This window comes from Pseudophryne corroboree, chromosome 4 (genome assembly GCF_028390025.1).
Source record: "Pseudophryne corroboree isolate aPseCor3 chromosome 4, aPseCor3.hap2, whole genome shotgun sequence".
NCBI classification, from domain to species: domain Eukaryota; kingdom Metazoa; phylum Chordata; class Amphibia; order Anura; family Myobatrachidae; genus Pseudophryne; species Pseudophryne corroboree.
This window is the reverse complement of record NC_086447.1, coordinates 918609408-918622298: the sequence shown is the minus strand read 5'-3', so window position 1 is coordinate 918622298 and position 12891 is coordinate 918609408. Positions and strand designations below refer to the sequence as shown.

The 12891-nt window shown below is 49.0% G+C and overlaps 1 protein-coding gene across 1 annotated transcript in view; it reads left to right on the top strand.

Annotated features, from left to right (window-relative positions):
• Positions 1-11989, top strand: part of LOC134910678 (epoxide hydrolase 1-like) — a 71093-nt gene extending 59104 nt beyond the window's left edge. Inside the window, exon 9 of the mRNA XM_063918986.1 lies at positions 10267-11989. Coding sequence (XP_063775056.1) covers positions 10267-10468 — 202 coding nt within the window. The 3' untranslated portion in view covers positions 10469-11989. The remainder of the gene's footprint in view (positions 1-10266) is intronic.
• Positions 11990-12891: the final 902 nt, after the last annotated feature.

Below are 12891 nucleotides of genomic sequence, written 5' to 3'. Positions count from 1 at the left end.
CTGGGGGCACAAAAGAAGGCTGGATGTGTAGCACTCCCTTTACAAAAGTCTGGACTTCTGGGAGAGAAGCCAATTCCTTCTGAAAGAATATAGATAGGGCCGAAATCTGTACCTTAATGGAGCCTAACTTCAGGCCCATATCCACTCCTGTCTGTAGAAATTGGAGAAAACGGCCCAGATGGAAATCTACCGTAGGAGGATTCTTGGCTTCACACCAAGATACATACTTCCTCCAGATACGGTGATAATGTTTTGCCGTCACCTCTTCCTAGCCCTTATCAGAGTAGGGATGACTTCTTCCGGAATACCTTTCCCAGCTAGGATTCGGTGTTCAACCGCCATGTTATCAAACGTAACCGCGGTAAGTCTTGGAGCACGCAGGGCCCATGCTGCAACAGGTCCTCCCTGAGAGGAAGAGGCCATGGATCTTCTGCGAGCATCTCCCGAAGATTCGAATACCAGGCCCTTCGAGGCCAATCTGGAACAATGAGTATTGTCTGCACTCTTTTTCATCTTATGATTCTCAATATTTTTGAGATGAGAGGAAGAGAAGGGAACACATAGACCGACTGAAACACCCATGGTGTCACCAGGGCGTCTACCGCTACTGCCTGAAGGTCCCTTGACCTGGCACAATACCTCCGAAGCTTCTTGTTGAGGCGTGACGCCATCTTGTCTATTTGAGGAAATCCCCAAAGACTTGTTATCTCTGCAAAAACTTCTTGATGAAGTCCCCACTCTCCTGGATGGAGATCGTGTCTGCTGAGGAAGTCTGCTTCCCAGTTGTCCACTCCCGGAATGAAGACTGCTGACAGAGCGTTTACGTGATTTTCCGCCCAGCGAAGAATCCTGGTGGCTTCCACCATTGCCACTATGCTCCTTGTCCCGCCTTGGCGGTTTACATGAACCACGGCTGTGACGTTGTCTGATTGAATCAGAACCGGTAGGTTGCGAAGAAGATTTTTCCGCTTGTCATAGGCCATTGTATATGGCCCTTAATTCCAGTATGTTGATGTGTAGACAAGCCTCCTGGCTTGACCATAGTCCCTGAAAGTTTCTTTCTTGTGTGACTGCTCCCCATCCTCGGAGGCTCGCGTCCGTGGTCACCAGAACCCAGTCTTGAATGCCGAACCTGCGACCCTCTAGACGGTGAGCACTCTGCAGCCACCACAGGAGAGACACCTTGGTTCTGGGGGGACAGGCTTATTTTCTGATGAATTTGAAGATGGGACCCGGACCTCTTGCCCAGAAGGTCCCACTGAAAAGTCCTTGCCTGAAACCTGCCGAAGGAGATGGCCCTGTAATGGCGCGTCTTCCCGCACTTATAGAATTATACTGGCCTGAGGTATCTTGCTGCTAACAGCGGGATTAGCCCGTTAGCATAGTTGACCAGTGTTAGGATATTTGTGATGGCCCAGAAGCCCCTCACAGCGCCATACATCCAGTGTGTGCTGAGCTGCCGGAGTGCAGCCTGTCAGGACCGCGCTCTAACCCCTGTGTCGCCTTTTCCACTCGCCACTGTTTTTCTTCTGGCTCTGTTAGGAGGTGGCGGCCGTGCTGCGGAAGTGAGCAGTCGCCTTGTGGGCTTGCAATCAGCACCCTCAGGAGCTCAGTGTCCTGTCAGCGGAGATAGAGAACCATTAACTTCTAGAGTTGGTTCCTACTCCCCCCTAAGTCCCACGAAGCAGGGAGGCTGCTGCCAGCAGTCTGCCTGTACCTAACTAACTCAGAAAAATAATAAAACTGGAAAAACTCCTAGGAGCTCCCCTAGCTGTGACCGGCTCCTCCAGGCACATTTTCTAAACTGAGTCTGGTAGGAGGGGCATAGAGGGACTTAAGGGGGGAGTAGGGACCCGTCTATACCCCATGGTACTAATGTGGACCCCAGCATCCTCTAGGACGTAAGAGAAAATATGTCTATTAGAAAGTACTGAGGTTAAAGGGCAAAATCTGATATGTGTTCTGCTGGAGCGATTCCCATCTAAAATACTTGGTATAGATACGTCAGACATTTAGGACAATGCCGAAGTTCACGGAGTTGTGCGACTGTCACTGTGTGTGCGCGGAAAATCCTTAAAAGCTCATACAGAGCGTGCGTTACACAGCGTGTTCATGCAGAGCCGTTGTTGCTGTCCTTGGCGGTGACTTGGAGGGGGCTATTCAGATGCACAAAGATGGTCCATCTTCAGGGCGTGATGCAGACATGCTGCACGATTGGTTAATCACTCTCTTCAGGCGCAGACTTGAACACCAGGAGAAGGGCTGATAATAGCATAAAACCTCAGATGGGACTGCGCCAAAAAGGAGCTAAAGTAGTTGCAACTGCATGCGACGCAGATGATTGCAGGTGGCCGCTGTCTTCCTCCTGCACCGGCTGGTAGATAATGGCGGCTCTCCTCAAATGGCCACGTGCGGTGCAATATCACCACCTAATCCTGTTGCTCAGCCTGGTATACAGCATTGCCAAAAATATGATTTTACTTACCGTTAAAAGCTATTTCTCGTAGCCCGTAGTGGATGCTGGGGACTCCGTAAGGACCATGGGGAATAGACCGGCTCCGCAGGAGACAGGGCACTTAAAGAAAGAATTTGGATTCTGGTGTGCTCTGGCTCCTCCCTCTATGTCCCTCCTCCAGACCTCAGTTAGAGAAACTGTGCCCGGAAGAGCTGACAGTACAAGGAAAGGATTTTAGAATCCAGGGCAAGACTCATACCAGCCACACCAATCACACCGTATAACTTGTGATAAACTTACCCAGTTAACAGTATGAACAAACAACAGAGCATCAGATCAACCCTGATGCAACTATAACACAACCCTTATTTAAGCAATAACTATATACAAGTATTGCAGAAGAAGTCCGCACTTGGGACGGGCGCCCAGCATCCACTACGGACTACGAGAAATAAATTTACCGGTAAGTAAAATCTTATTTTCTCTAACGTCCTAGTGGATGCTGGGGACTCTGTAAGGACCATGGGGATTATACCAAAGCTCCCAAACGGGTGGGAGAGTGCGGATGACTCTGCAGCACCGAATGAGCAAACACAAGGTCCTCCTCAGCCAGGGTATCAAACTTAACAACAATAAACTGCTTTAACAGCGCCTCACGGACTGAATAAATCAAATTCCCCTGATAAATGCGCAGCTGAAAAACACTATGTGGGTGTTTGATTGAAGACAATAAAAACAAAAGAATCAGCTGCGCAAATTAGCAGGGAAAAAGATATTGAATAGGAATTAGAGAGCCGATGTATAAATATGATAGATTTAATAACTAAAAATAATAATAGCTAAAATGTGACAATACACCAATAAAAATGAAAGCACACCTTGACTCAATGTATCAAATTCAATAGACACCAGCTGTGTCAGTTCTCTAGATAGAAAAGTCCACTGAAATTAAAGTCCAGCTGATGTTTAAAGCTGTGAGTGGTAATAGCCGCAGAGCTGGAGGCTGGAGGTACAGTGAATAACCATATGGATGAATGTCCCAAATATTCAGATTGCGGGTAAACTCGGTGTTGAGCACAGTACAATACCTCTCCTTTTGTGGGCTGGTTCCAGAGCCGAGCGTCTTCGGCGAGGTGTCCTGCAGTGCCCACTGATGCGACTGCCGCAATGGAGAGGGAACCGTGAGTTCACTGGCGGAGAGCCGTATGATGATGTGAACGGCTGGAGGGAGAGACCCAAGTCCGCGGCTATTCAGAAATCTCTGTGGAGAGTATGAGGCGACTAGCGGGGAGAACAAACCCGCAGTTACTTCCAAGAACGGTTACCTTGGCAAGGTGTGCTGGAGGAGGCGTGGCCTAACGTGTTTCGTCACGTGACCCGTGACTTTATCAAAGGAGTATGCTTTGATAAAGTCACGGGTCACGTGACGAAACGCGTTAGGCCACGCCTCCTCCAGCACACCTTGCCAAGGTAACCGTTCTTGGAAGTAACTGCGGGTTTGTTCTCCCCGCTAGTCGCCTCATACTCTCCACAGAGATTTCTGAATAGCCGCGGACTTGGGTCTCTCCCTCCAGCCGTTCACATCATCATACGGCTCTCCGCCAGTGAACTCACGGTTCCCTCTCCATTGCGGCAGTCGCATCAGTGGGCACTGCAGGACACCTCGCCGAAGACGCTCGGCTCTGGAACCAGCCCACAAAAGGAGAGGTATTGTACTGTGCTCAACACCGAGTTTACCCGCAATCTGAATATTTGGGACATTCATCCATATGGTTATTCACTGTACCTCCAGCCTCCAGCTCTGCGGCTATTACCACTCACAGCTTTAAACATCAGCTGGACTTTAATTTCAGTGGACTTTTCTATCTAGAGAACTGACACAGCTGGTGTCTATTGAATTTGATACATTGAGTCAAGGTGTGCTTTCATTTTTATTGGTGTATTGTCACATTTTAGCTATTATTATTTTTAGTTATTAAATCTATCATATTTATACATCGGCTCTCTAATTCCTTTTCAATATCTTTTTCCCTGCTAATTTGCGCAGCTGATTCTTTTTTTTTTTTTTTTTTTTTTTAGGGTATCAAACTTGTAGAACTTTGCAAAAGTGTTCGAACCTGACCAAGTAGCCGCTCGGCACAGCTGTAATGCCGAGACCCCTCCAGCAGCCGCCCAAGAAGAGCCCACCTACCTTGTGGAATGTGCTTTTACTGATTTTGGCAGCGGCAATCCAGCTGCAGAATGAGCCTGCTGAATCGTGTTACAGATCCAGCGAGCAATTATTTTGCTTTGAAGCAGGAGCACGCAGCTTGTTGGATGCATACAGGATAAACAGCGACTCAGTTTTCCTGACTCCAGCCCTTCTGGTTACATAAACCTTCAAAGCTCTGACCACATCTAGTAACTCGGAATCCTCCAAGTCACGAGTAGCCGCAGGCACCACATTAGGTTGGTTCAAATGAAAAGATGACACCACTTTTGGCAAAAATTGTGGACGGGTCCGCAATTCTGCCCTGTCCATATGGAAAACCAGATAGGGGCTTTTATGTGACAAAGCCGCTAATTCTGACACAAGCCTAGCTGAAGCCAAGGCTAATAGCATGACCACCTTCCACGTGAGAAATTTAATTCCACGGTTTTAAGTGGCTCAAACCAGTGTGACTTCAGGAAACTTAACACCACGTTAAATTCCTAAGGTGCCACTGGAAGCACAAAAGGGGGCTAAATATGCAGCACTCCCTTTACAAACGTCTGAACTTCAGGAAGAGAAGCCAGTTCTTTTTGAAAGAAAATAGACAGGGCCGAAATCTGGACCTTAGTGGAACCTAATTTTAGGCCCAAAGTCACTCTCGACTGTAGGAAGTTAAGGAAACGGCCCAGCTGGAATTCCTCCGTGGGGACATTCCTGGCCACACCAAGCAACATATTTTCGCCATATACGGTGATAATGTTTAGCCGTCACGTCCTTCCTAGCCTTTATCAGCGTAGAAATAACCTCATCCGGAATGCCTTTTTCTGCTAGGATCCGGCGTTAAACCGCCATGCCGTCAAACGCAGCCGCGGTAAGTCTTGGAACAGACAGGGCCCCTGTTGCAACAAGTCCTGTCTTAGAGGCAGAGGCCATGGGTCCTCTGTGAGCATTTCTTGCAGATCTGGATACCAAGTCCTTCTTGGCCAATCCGGAACAATGAGTATTGTTCTCACTCCTCGTTTTCTTATGATTCTCAGCACATTGGGTATGAGAGGAAGAGGAGGAAATACCTAAACCGACTGGAACACACATGGTGTCACTAGTGCGTCTACAGCTATCGCCTGAGGGTCTCTTGACCTGGTGCAATACTTCTGTAGCTTTTTGTTGAGGCGGGATGCCATCATGTCTACCTGTGGCAGTTCCCACCGACTTGTAATCTGCGCGAAGACTTCTTGATGAAGTCCCCACTCTCCCGGGTGGAGGTCATGCCTGCTGAGGAAGTCTGCTTCCCAGTTCTCCACTCCCGGAATGAACACTGCTGACAGTGCGCTTACGTGATTCTCCGCCCAGCGAAGAATTCTGGTGGCTTCCGCCATCGCCACCCTGCTCCTTGTGCCGCCCTGGCGGTTTACATGAGCCACTGCGGTGATGTTGTCTGACTGAATCAGATCCGCTTGGTCGCGAAGCAGGGTCTCCGCTTGACGTAGGGCGTTGTATATGGCCCTTCGTTCCAGGATGTTGATGTGAAGGCAAGTCTCCTGACTTGACCACAGACCTTGGAAACTTCTTCCCTGTGTGACTGCCCCCCACCCAGTCCTGAATGCCGAATCTGCGGCCCTCGAGAAGGTGAGCACTCTGCAGCCACCACAGGAGAGACATCCTGGCCCTGGGGAATAGGGTGATCAGCCGATGCATCTGAAGATGTGATCCGGACCACTTGTCCAACAGATCCCTTTGAAAGGTCCTCGCATGGAACCTGCTGAAGGGAATGGCCTCGTACGATGCCACCATCTTTCCCAGGACTCGCGTGCAGTGATGCACCGACACCTGTTTTGGTTTTAATAGGTCTCTGACCAGTGTCATGAGCTCCTGAGTCTTCTCCATCGGGAGATAAACCCTCTTCTGGTCTGTGTCCAGAATCATGCCCAGATGAGTCGTAGGAATCAACTGCGACTTTGGAATATTTAGAAACCATCCGTGCTGTTGTAACACCTCCCGAGAGTGTGCTACGCTGATCAGCAACTGCTCTCTGGACCTCGCCTTTATGAGGAGATCGTCCAAGCAGTAGCAGATCTTCCCACGGGCAAGCAGGACTTTTGCCCGGGGCGCCGCCTTCCGGAGGGCGCCGGCGCCATCCGGAGGGCGCCGCACCATGGCAAGATCCGCTGCTGCTGTGGTGCCCCCCCGCTGCCGTGGCCCGCTGTCCCGTTGTCCGTTCTGTTGTGAAGGGAAACTAGATGCTACGCGTCTAGTTTCCCTTCGTGGGCTGCCCGCAGTGAAGGGAAACTAGACGCTACGCGTCTAATTTCCCTTCCTGGAGAGGACCTTCACTGTAATGAAGTGCGGTGCGCGTTGACGTCATCGCGCACCGCACAGCAAAGGTCCTCTCCACGAAGGGAACTAGACGCTTAGCGTCTAGTTTACCTTTGTGGAAAGGACCTTTGCTGTGCGGTGCGCGATGACGTCATCGCGCACCGCACATCCTACAGCAGTACAGGGGGCGTAACTGACCACGCCCCCTGTATGAAGCCACGCCCCCCAATGCCGCCTGGGGCCCCGAAGCCCCGGTACCGGCCCTGCGTCCAAGTATGGGATAATTGTGACCCCTTGCTTTCGCAGGAGCACCATCATTTCCGCCATTACCTTGGTAAATATTCTTGGTGCCGTGGAGAGATCAAACGGCAACGTCTGGAATTGGTAATGACAATCCTGTACCACAAACCTGAGGTACGCCTGATGAGGTGGATAAATGGGGACATGCAGGTATGCATCCTTTATGTCCAGAGACACCATAAAATCCCCCCCTTCCAGGCTTGCAATGACCGCTCTGAGCGATTCCATCTTGAACTTGAACCTTTTCAGGTATATGTTCAGGGATTTTAAATTCAATATGGGTCTGACCGAACCGTCCGGTTTCGGTACCCCAAACATGGTCGAATAATAACCCTTTCCTTGTTGAAGGAGGGGAACCTTGACCACCACCTGCTGAAGATACAATTTGTGAATTGCAGCTAACACTGTTTCCCTCTCTAAGGGGGAAGCTGGCAGGGCCGATTTGAGTTATCGGTAAGGGGGCATCTTTTCGAATTCCAGCTTGTATCCCTGAGACACCATCTCTATTGCCCAGGGATCCACCTGGGAGTGAACCCACTTGTAGCTGAAATTTCGGAGACGCGTCCCCACCGGGCCTAGCTCCGCCTGTGGAGCCCCAGCGTCATGCGGTGGATTTAGTGGAAGCCGGGGAGGACTTCTGTTCCTGGGAACTAGCTGTGTTGTGCAGCTTCCTTCCTCTGCCCCTGCCTCTGGCAAGAAAGGACGCACCTCGGACTTTCTTTCCTTTTTGTGATCGAAAGTACTGCATTTGGTAATACGGTGCGTTCTTAGGTTGTGAGGGAACATATGGCAAAAAATTAGACTTTCCAGCAGTAGCTGTGGAGACCAGGTCCGAGAGACCCTCCCCAAACAATTCCTCACCCTTGTAAGGTATAACCTCCATGTGCCTTTTCGAGTCGGCATCGCCTGTCCATTGCCGAGTCCACAGGACCCTTCTGGCAGAAATCGACATTGCATTTATTGTAGAGCCCAGTAGGCTAATGTCTCTTTGAGCATCTCTCATATATAGGACAGCGTCTTTTATATGCCCCAGGGTTAGTAATATAGTATCCTTGTCCAAGGTATCAAGTTCCTCAGATAAGGTATCTGTCCATGCTGCTACAGCGCTACACATCCAGGCCGACGCAATTGCCGGCCTTAGTACGGTACCTGAATGTGTATAAATGGACTTCAGAGTACCCTCTTGCTTTCTATCCGCAGCATCTTTTAGGGTGGCCGTATCCTGTGACGGTAGGGCTACCCTCTTGGATAAGCGTGTTAAAGATTTGTCCACCCTAGGGGAGGATTCCCAGCGTAACCTGTCCGTTGGCGGGAAAGGATACGCCATAAGCATCCGTTTGGAAATCTGCAGTTTTTTATCTGGAGATTCCCAAGCCTTTTCGCATAACTCATTTAGCTCGTGTGAGGGGGGAAAGGTTACCTGTGGCTTCTTTTCCCCATACATATGTACCCTCTTTTTAGGGACTGGGGTTTCCTCTGTGATGTGCAACACATCCTTAATTGCTATAATCATATAACGGATGGCTTTAGCCAATTTTGGCTGTAACTTTGCATCATCGTAATCGACACTGGAGTCAGAATCCATGTCGTTATCTGTGTCAACAAGTTTGGATAGTGGGCGCTTCCGAGACCCTGACGGCCTAAGCGACATAGGATCAGGCACGGGTTGGGACCCTGACTGTCCTGAGGCTTCAGCTTTATCCAACCTTTTATGCAAGGAATTAACATTATCATTTAAAACCTTCCACACATATCCATCCAATCAGGTGTCGGCGCCGTCTGCGGAGACACCACATTCATTTGCTCCCGCTCTGCTTCCACATAGCCTTCCTCATCAGACATGTCGACACAAGCGTACCGACACACCACACACACAGGGAATGCTCTTTTTTGAAGACAGTTCCCCCACAAGGCCCTTTGGAGAGACAGAGAGAGAGTATGCCAGCACACACCCAGCGCTATAACCCAGGAATAACACAGTAACTTAGTGTTAACCCAGTAGCTGCTGTATATTATGTTTTTGCGCCTAATTTATATGCCCCCCCCCCCCCCTCTCTTTTCACCCTCTTCTACCGTGAATCTGCAGGGGAGAGCCTGGGGAGCTTCCTCTCAGCGGTGCTGTGGAGAAAAAATGGCGCTGGTGAGTGCTGAGGAAGAAGCCCCGCCCCCTCAGCAGCGGGCTTCTGTCCCACGTTTCTGTACAATATTATGGCGGGGGCTCATACATATATACAGTGCCCAACTGTATATATGTCCATCTTTTGCCAAGAGGTCCTAATTGCTGCCCAGGGCGCCCCCCCCCCCCCCCTCCCTGTGCTGTGTGCTTCCTCAGTGAAGACTGGAGTCTTCTGCCGCCGATTTCGAAGTCTTCTTGCTTCTTTCACCCGTCTTCTGTCTTCCGGCTCTGCGAGGGGGACGGCGGCGCGGCTCCTGGATCGGACGACAAAGGGTGAGATCCTCTGTACGATCCCTCTGGAGCTAATGGTGTCCAGTAGCCTAAGAAGCAGGACCTATCTGCAGAGAGTAGGGCTGCTTCTCTCTCCTCAGTCCCACGATGCAGGGAGTCCGTTGCCAGCAGAGCTCCCTGAAAATAAAAAACCTAACAAAATACTTTCTTATAGCAAGCTCAGGAGAGCTCACTAAGTAGCACCCAGCTCGTCCGGGCACAGATTCTAACTGAGGTCTGGAGGAGGGACATAGGGGGAGGAGCCAGAGCACACCAGTATCCAAATTATTTCTTAAAGTGCCCTGTCTCCTGCGGAGCCCGTCTATTCCCCATGGTCCTTATGGAGTCCCCAGCATCCACTAGGACGTTAGAGAAATATCAGGGTATGGTCAGATGTATTAAGCCTGGAAGGTGATAGGAGCTGACTGTATGGTTGTTTCTCTCTCTGCGAGTCTTATTACATAGACCCCTGTGCCCCGTAACGCTCAGTCTGGCTGTCTGTGGCTTATGTAATGGTGATGTTCATGCTATTTATTATCGCTGTCTCCTAATGTCTTCCAGAGTACTCGTCAAGGTCCCCACGGGCATCGCTTCTTTCCCCAATGACCTGCTGCATTGTCCCCTCCTGTGGGCCAAGCAGAAATACATCAACATCGTCTCCTTCAGCTACATGCCCCGAGGGGGTCACTTCGCTGCCTTCGAGGAGCCGGAGATTCTGGCGAAAGACATCCAGCAGTTTGTAAGGAAGGTGGAACAGAAATAAGGGGGAGACGGGAGGCAGAATGTAACCCGCAGCAGATATCCGGACACTACAGGCTGCTCTACAGTCCAGGAATCCGTGTGCCGATATAGAACAGAGAAATTCTCTATATAAACTACTGGTCGTTATTGTCATGTGAGAGGAGGGGGAAGGATATTCTATATCAGTACACGGATAGCGCTTACAGCGTCACACTGCGTGGCCGGGGGGCTAGTCACCGGTATATGTAATTACATAGTAATAATCACCAGTATACAGGAGAATGCTGTTATCATTCAGGAAATAAGAATTGTGCCTTAAACATAGATGGAAATTACAAGTATTGCCTTAGAACAGAGAGGGTGAGACTCGTACAATCTGGTTGTATCTGATTGTATAGGTCTCCTGTAGCCGTACAATCCACAGTGCCTTTAGGCTTCCATTCCCTTGAGATATCTGTGCACGGAAATAAATCCTTTACGAGACTGGTCACTAGTGGGTAATGAGATCTGTCGGAGTTGCCCACTGGGGCCACTGCTCCTATATGGGCTGATTCATTGAGATTTTACTTACTGGGGGTCTGGCACCCTCTAGTGGCAGTTTATAGTAATAGTCTTGCTGTCAGTCTTTCAACATAGTTCTCTCATGTCCAAGGTCACCTCCTTTGGGGGAGATGTACTAAGCTCTGGAGAGAAAGTGGAGAGAGATAAAGTACAAGTCACTCAGCTCCTAACTGCCATACTACAGGCTGTAAAAATGAGCTGGTTGGTTGATAGTTTCTCTCTCTCCACTCTCTCACTTTAAAAGGCTTAGTACATCTGCCCATAATCATGATGCAGCGTTATACCTGTGATATCGGGTCCATTACCCGCCTAGAACACCACCTGTGGCCCTAAAAATGCCGCACTGCCAGACAGTGATCCTATTGCATGCTGTAGCGTCACTGTCAGGCATTACGGAATCTGTGTTTGGAAGATCGATATCTATCAGTAATCCCCTTCCAGCTGCACTATGGGGGGAGATTCAACAGTTCTTCTAAAGAGAACAAGGGGGGTGTTGGTTGCTATGGGCAATCAGCTAGCATGTTGTACAATGTACAGGATAGATGATATCCATAATCTGGTTGCCTCATCGGAATGATTGATAAATCCCCCCCTCCTGCCAATAAGCTGTAGCAACCGCAGAAGGACATCCTGGGAGACGAACAACCAAATCTCATCTGATTGGGCCACACACGCGCTGAGGTGAGAGACTGGATTGGCACATGCCATCCGGAAATGTGGTGTTATGGAATTAAAATTCATGAACAAACCTGGACTGAACCAGCCGTGCGGCTTCTCCGAACCCTGAATACTAGAACGTGTTCTCCTTGTGCCGTTTCATCCTTTCCTGTAGTAGCAACATTCTTCTTTTTGTTTCTTTCTTTTGATACTTTTGATTTTCTATTTTTGTATTTTTTTCCAATAAGCAAATGATTGAAGCAATTTAACGTAGACGATCTGATTGTAATGTTACGTTGTTAATAAAGTTTTGTAAATCACGTAACCGGGAGAGGAATTCCTTGTTTCACGGAATATGGTTTCCAACACGGTATGAACACAGTAATGAGGCTCTTTCTGCAAGGGCCGGTGTGCAGCCATTTAATGTGTAAAAGCCTTGTGTGTGTGTGTGTGTGTGTGTATATATATATATATATATATAAATATTTTTAAAAAAATTATCAATTGGGGGACATGAAATAGTAAAGAGGATGGGCATCGGATACGGATGGTTCACAAGTATTGATGTTTCCGATGCGATAGATGCTTTTTGCTATTCAGTGCTGCGATTGCAATGAACACGCTTCTTTTCAATGTGTGTTGTCCCCATGTGTGATGTAATACACCATGGACAGAAACGCTCGCATAGCAGCGGTGCACGTGCGCACAATTGCACCATCAAAACGATCTGCGATAGTGGAAATGTTGCATAAATTCACTGGCACCAGTAACTCACTGATGGTGGTTAGCGCTGCTGCGGTCCTCGGGTTTCTCAATAAGCACCAGCATAAAATTGCAATCTGTGTGGAGTTTGTATGTTCTCACGTGTTGTCGCTTCTGAGTGCTTTCATTCTTCCGGCTGTCCAAAGCCATAGTGGTAGGTTACTTTGCTTGTGATTAAAGAGGTGTGGGTGTGTAGTAATTTGGGAGCTGGAGCAAGACAATTAGATTGGAAACGTCAGAGTGGGACTGAACAGTAATCTCATTGTACAACACTGCGGTATATGTTGGCGCTATACAAAGAAGATAATATTTACTGGGCAGCTAATCTGCATTTCACAGCGTCACTCAGCGTAGGCAAAGATCTCACTATTCATCTGTTCCTGTTACACCATAGTTGGGAGGCAAAACAATAACTCCATCTCTCTGAGCAGCTGTCTCCTGCTCTCGCCCACCCCCCTTCACCCC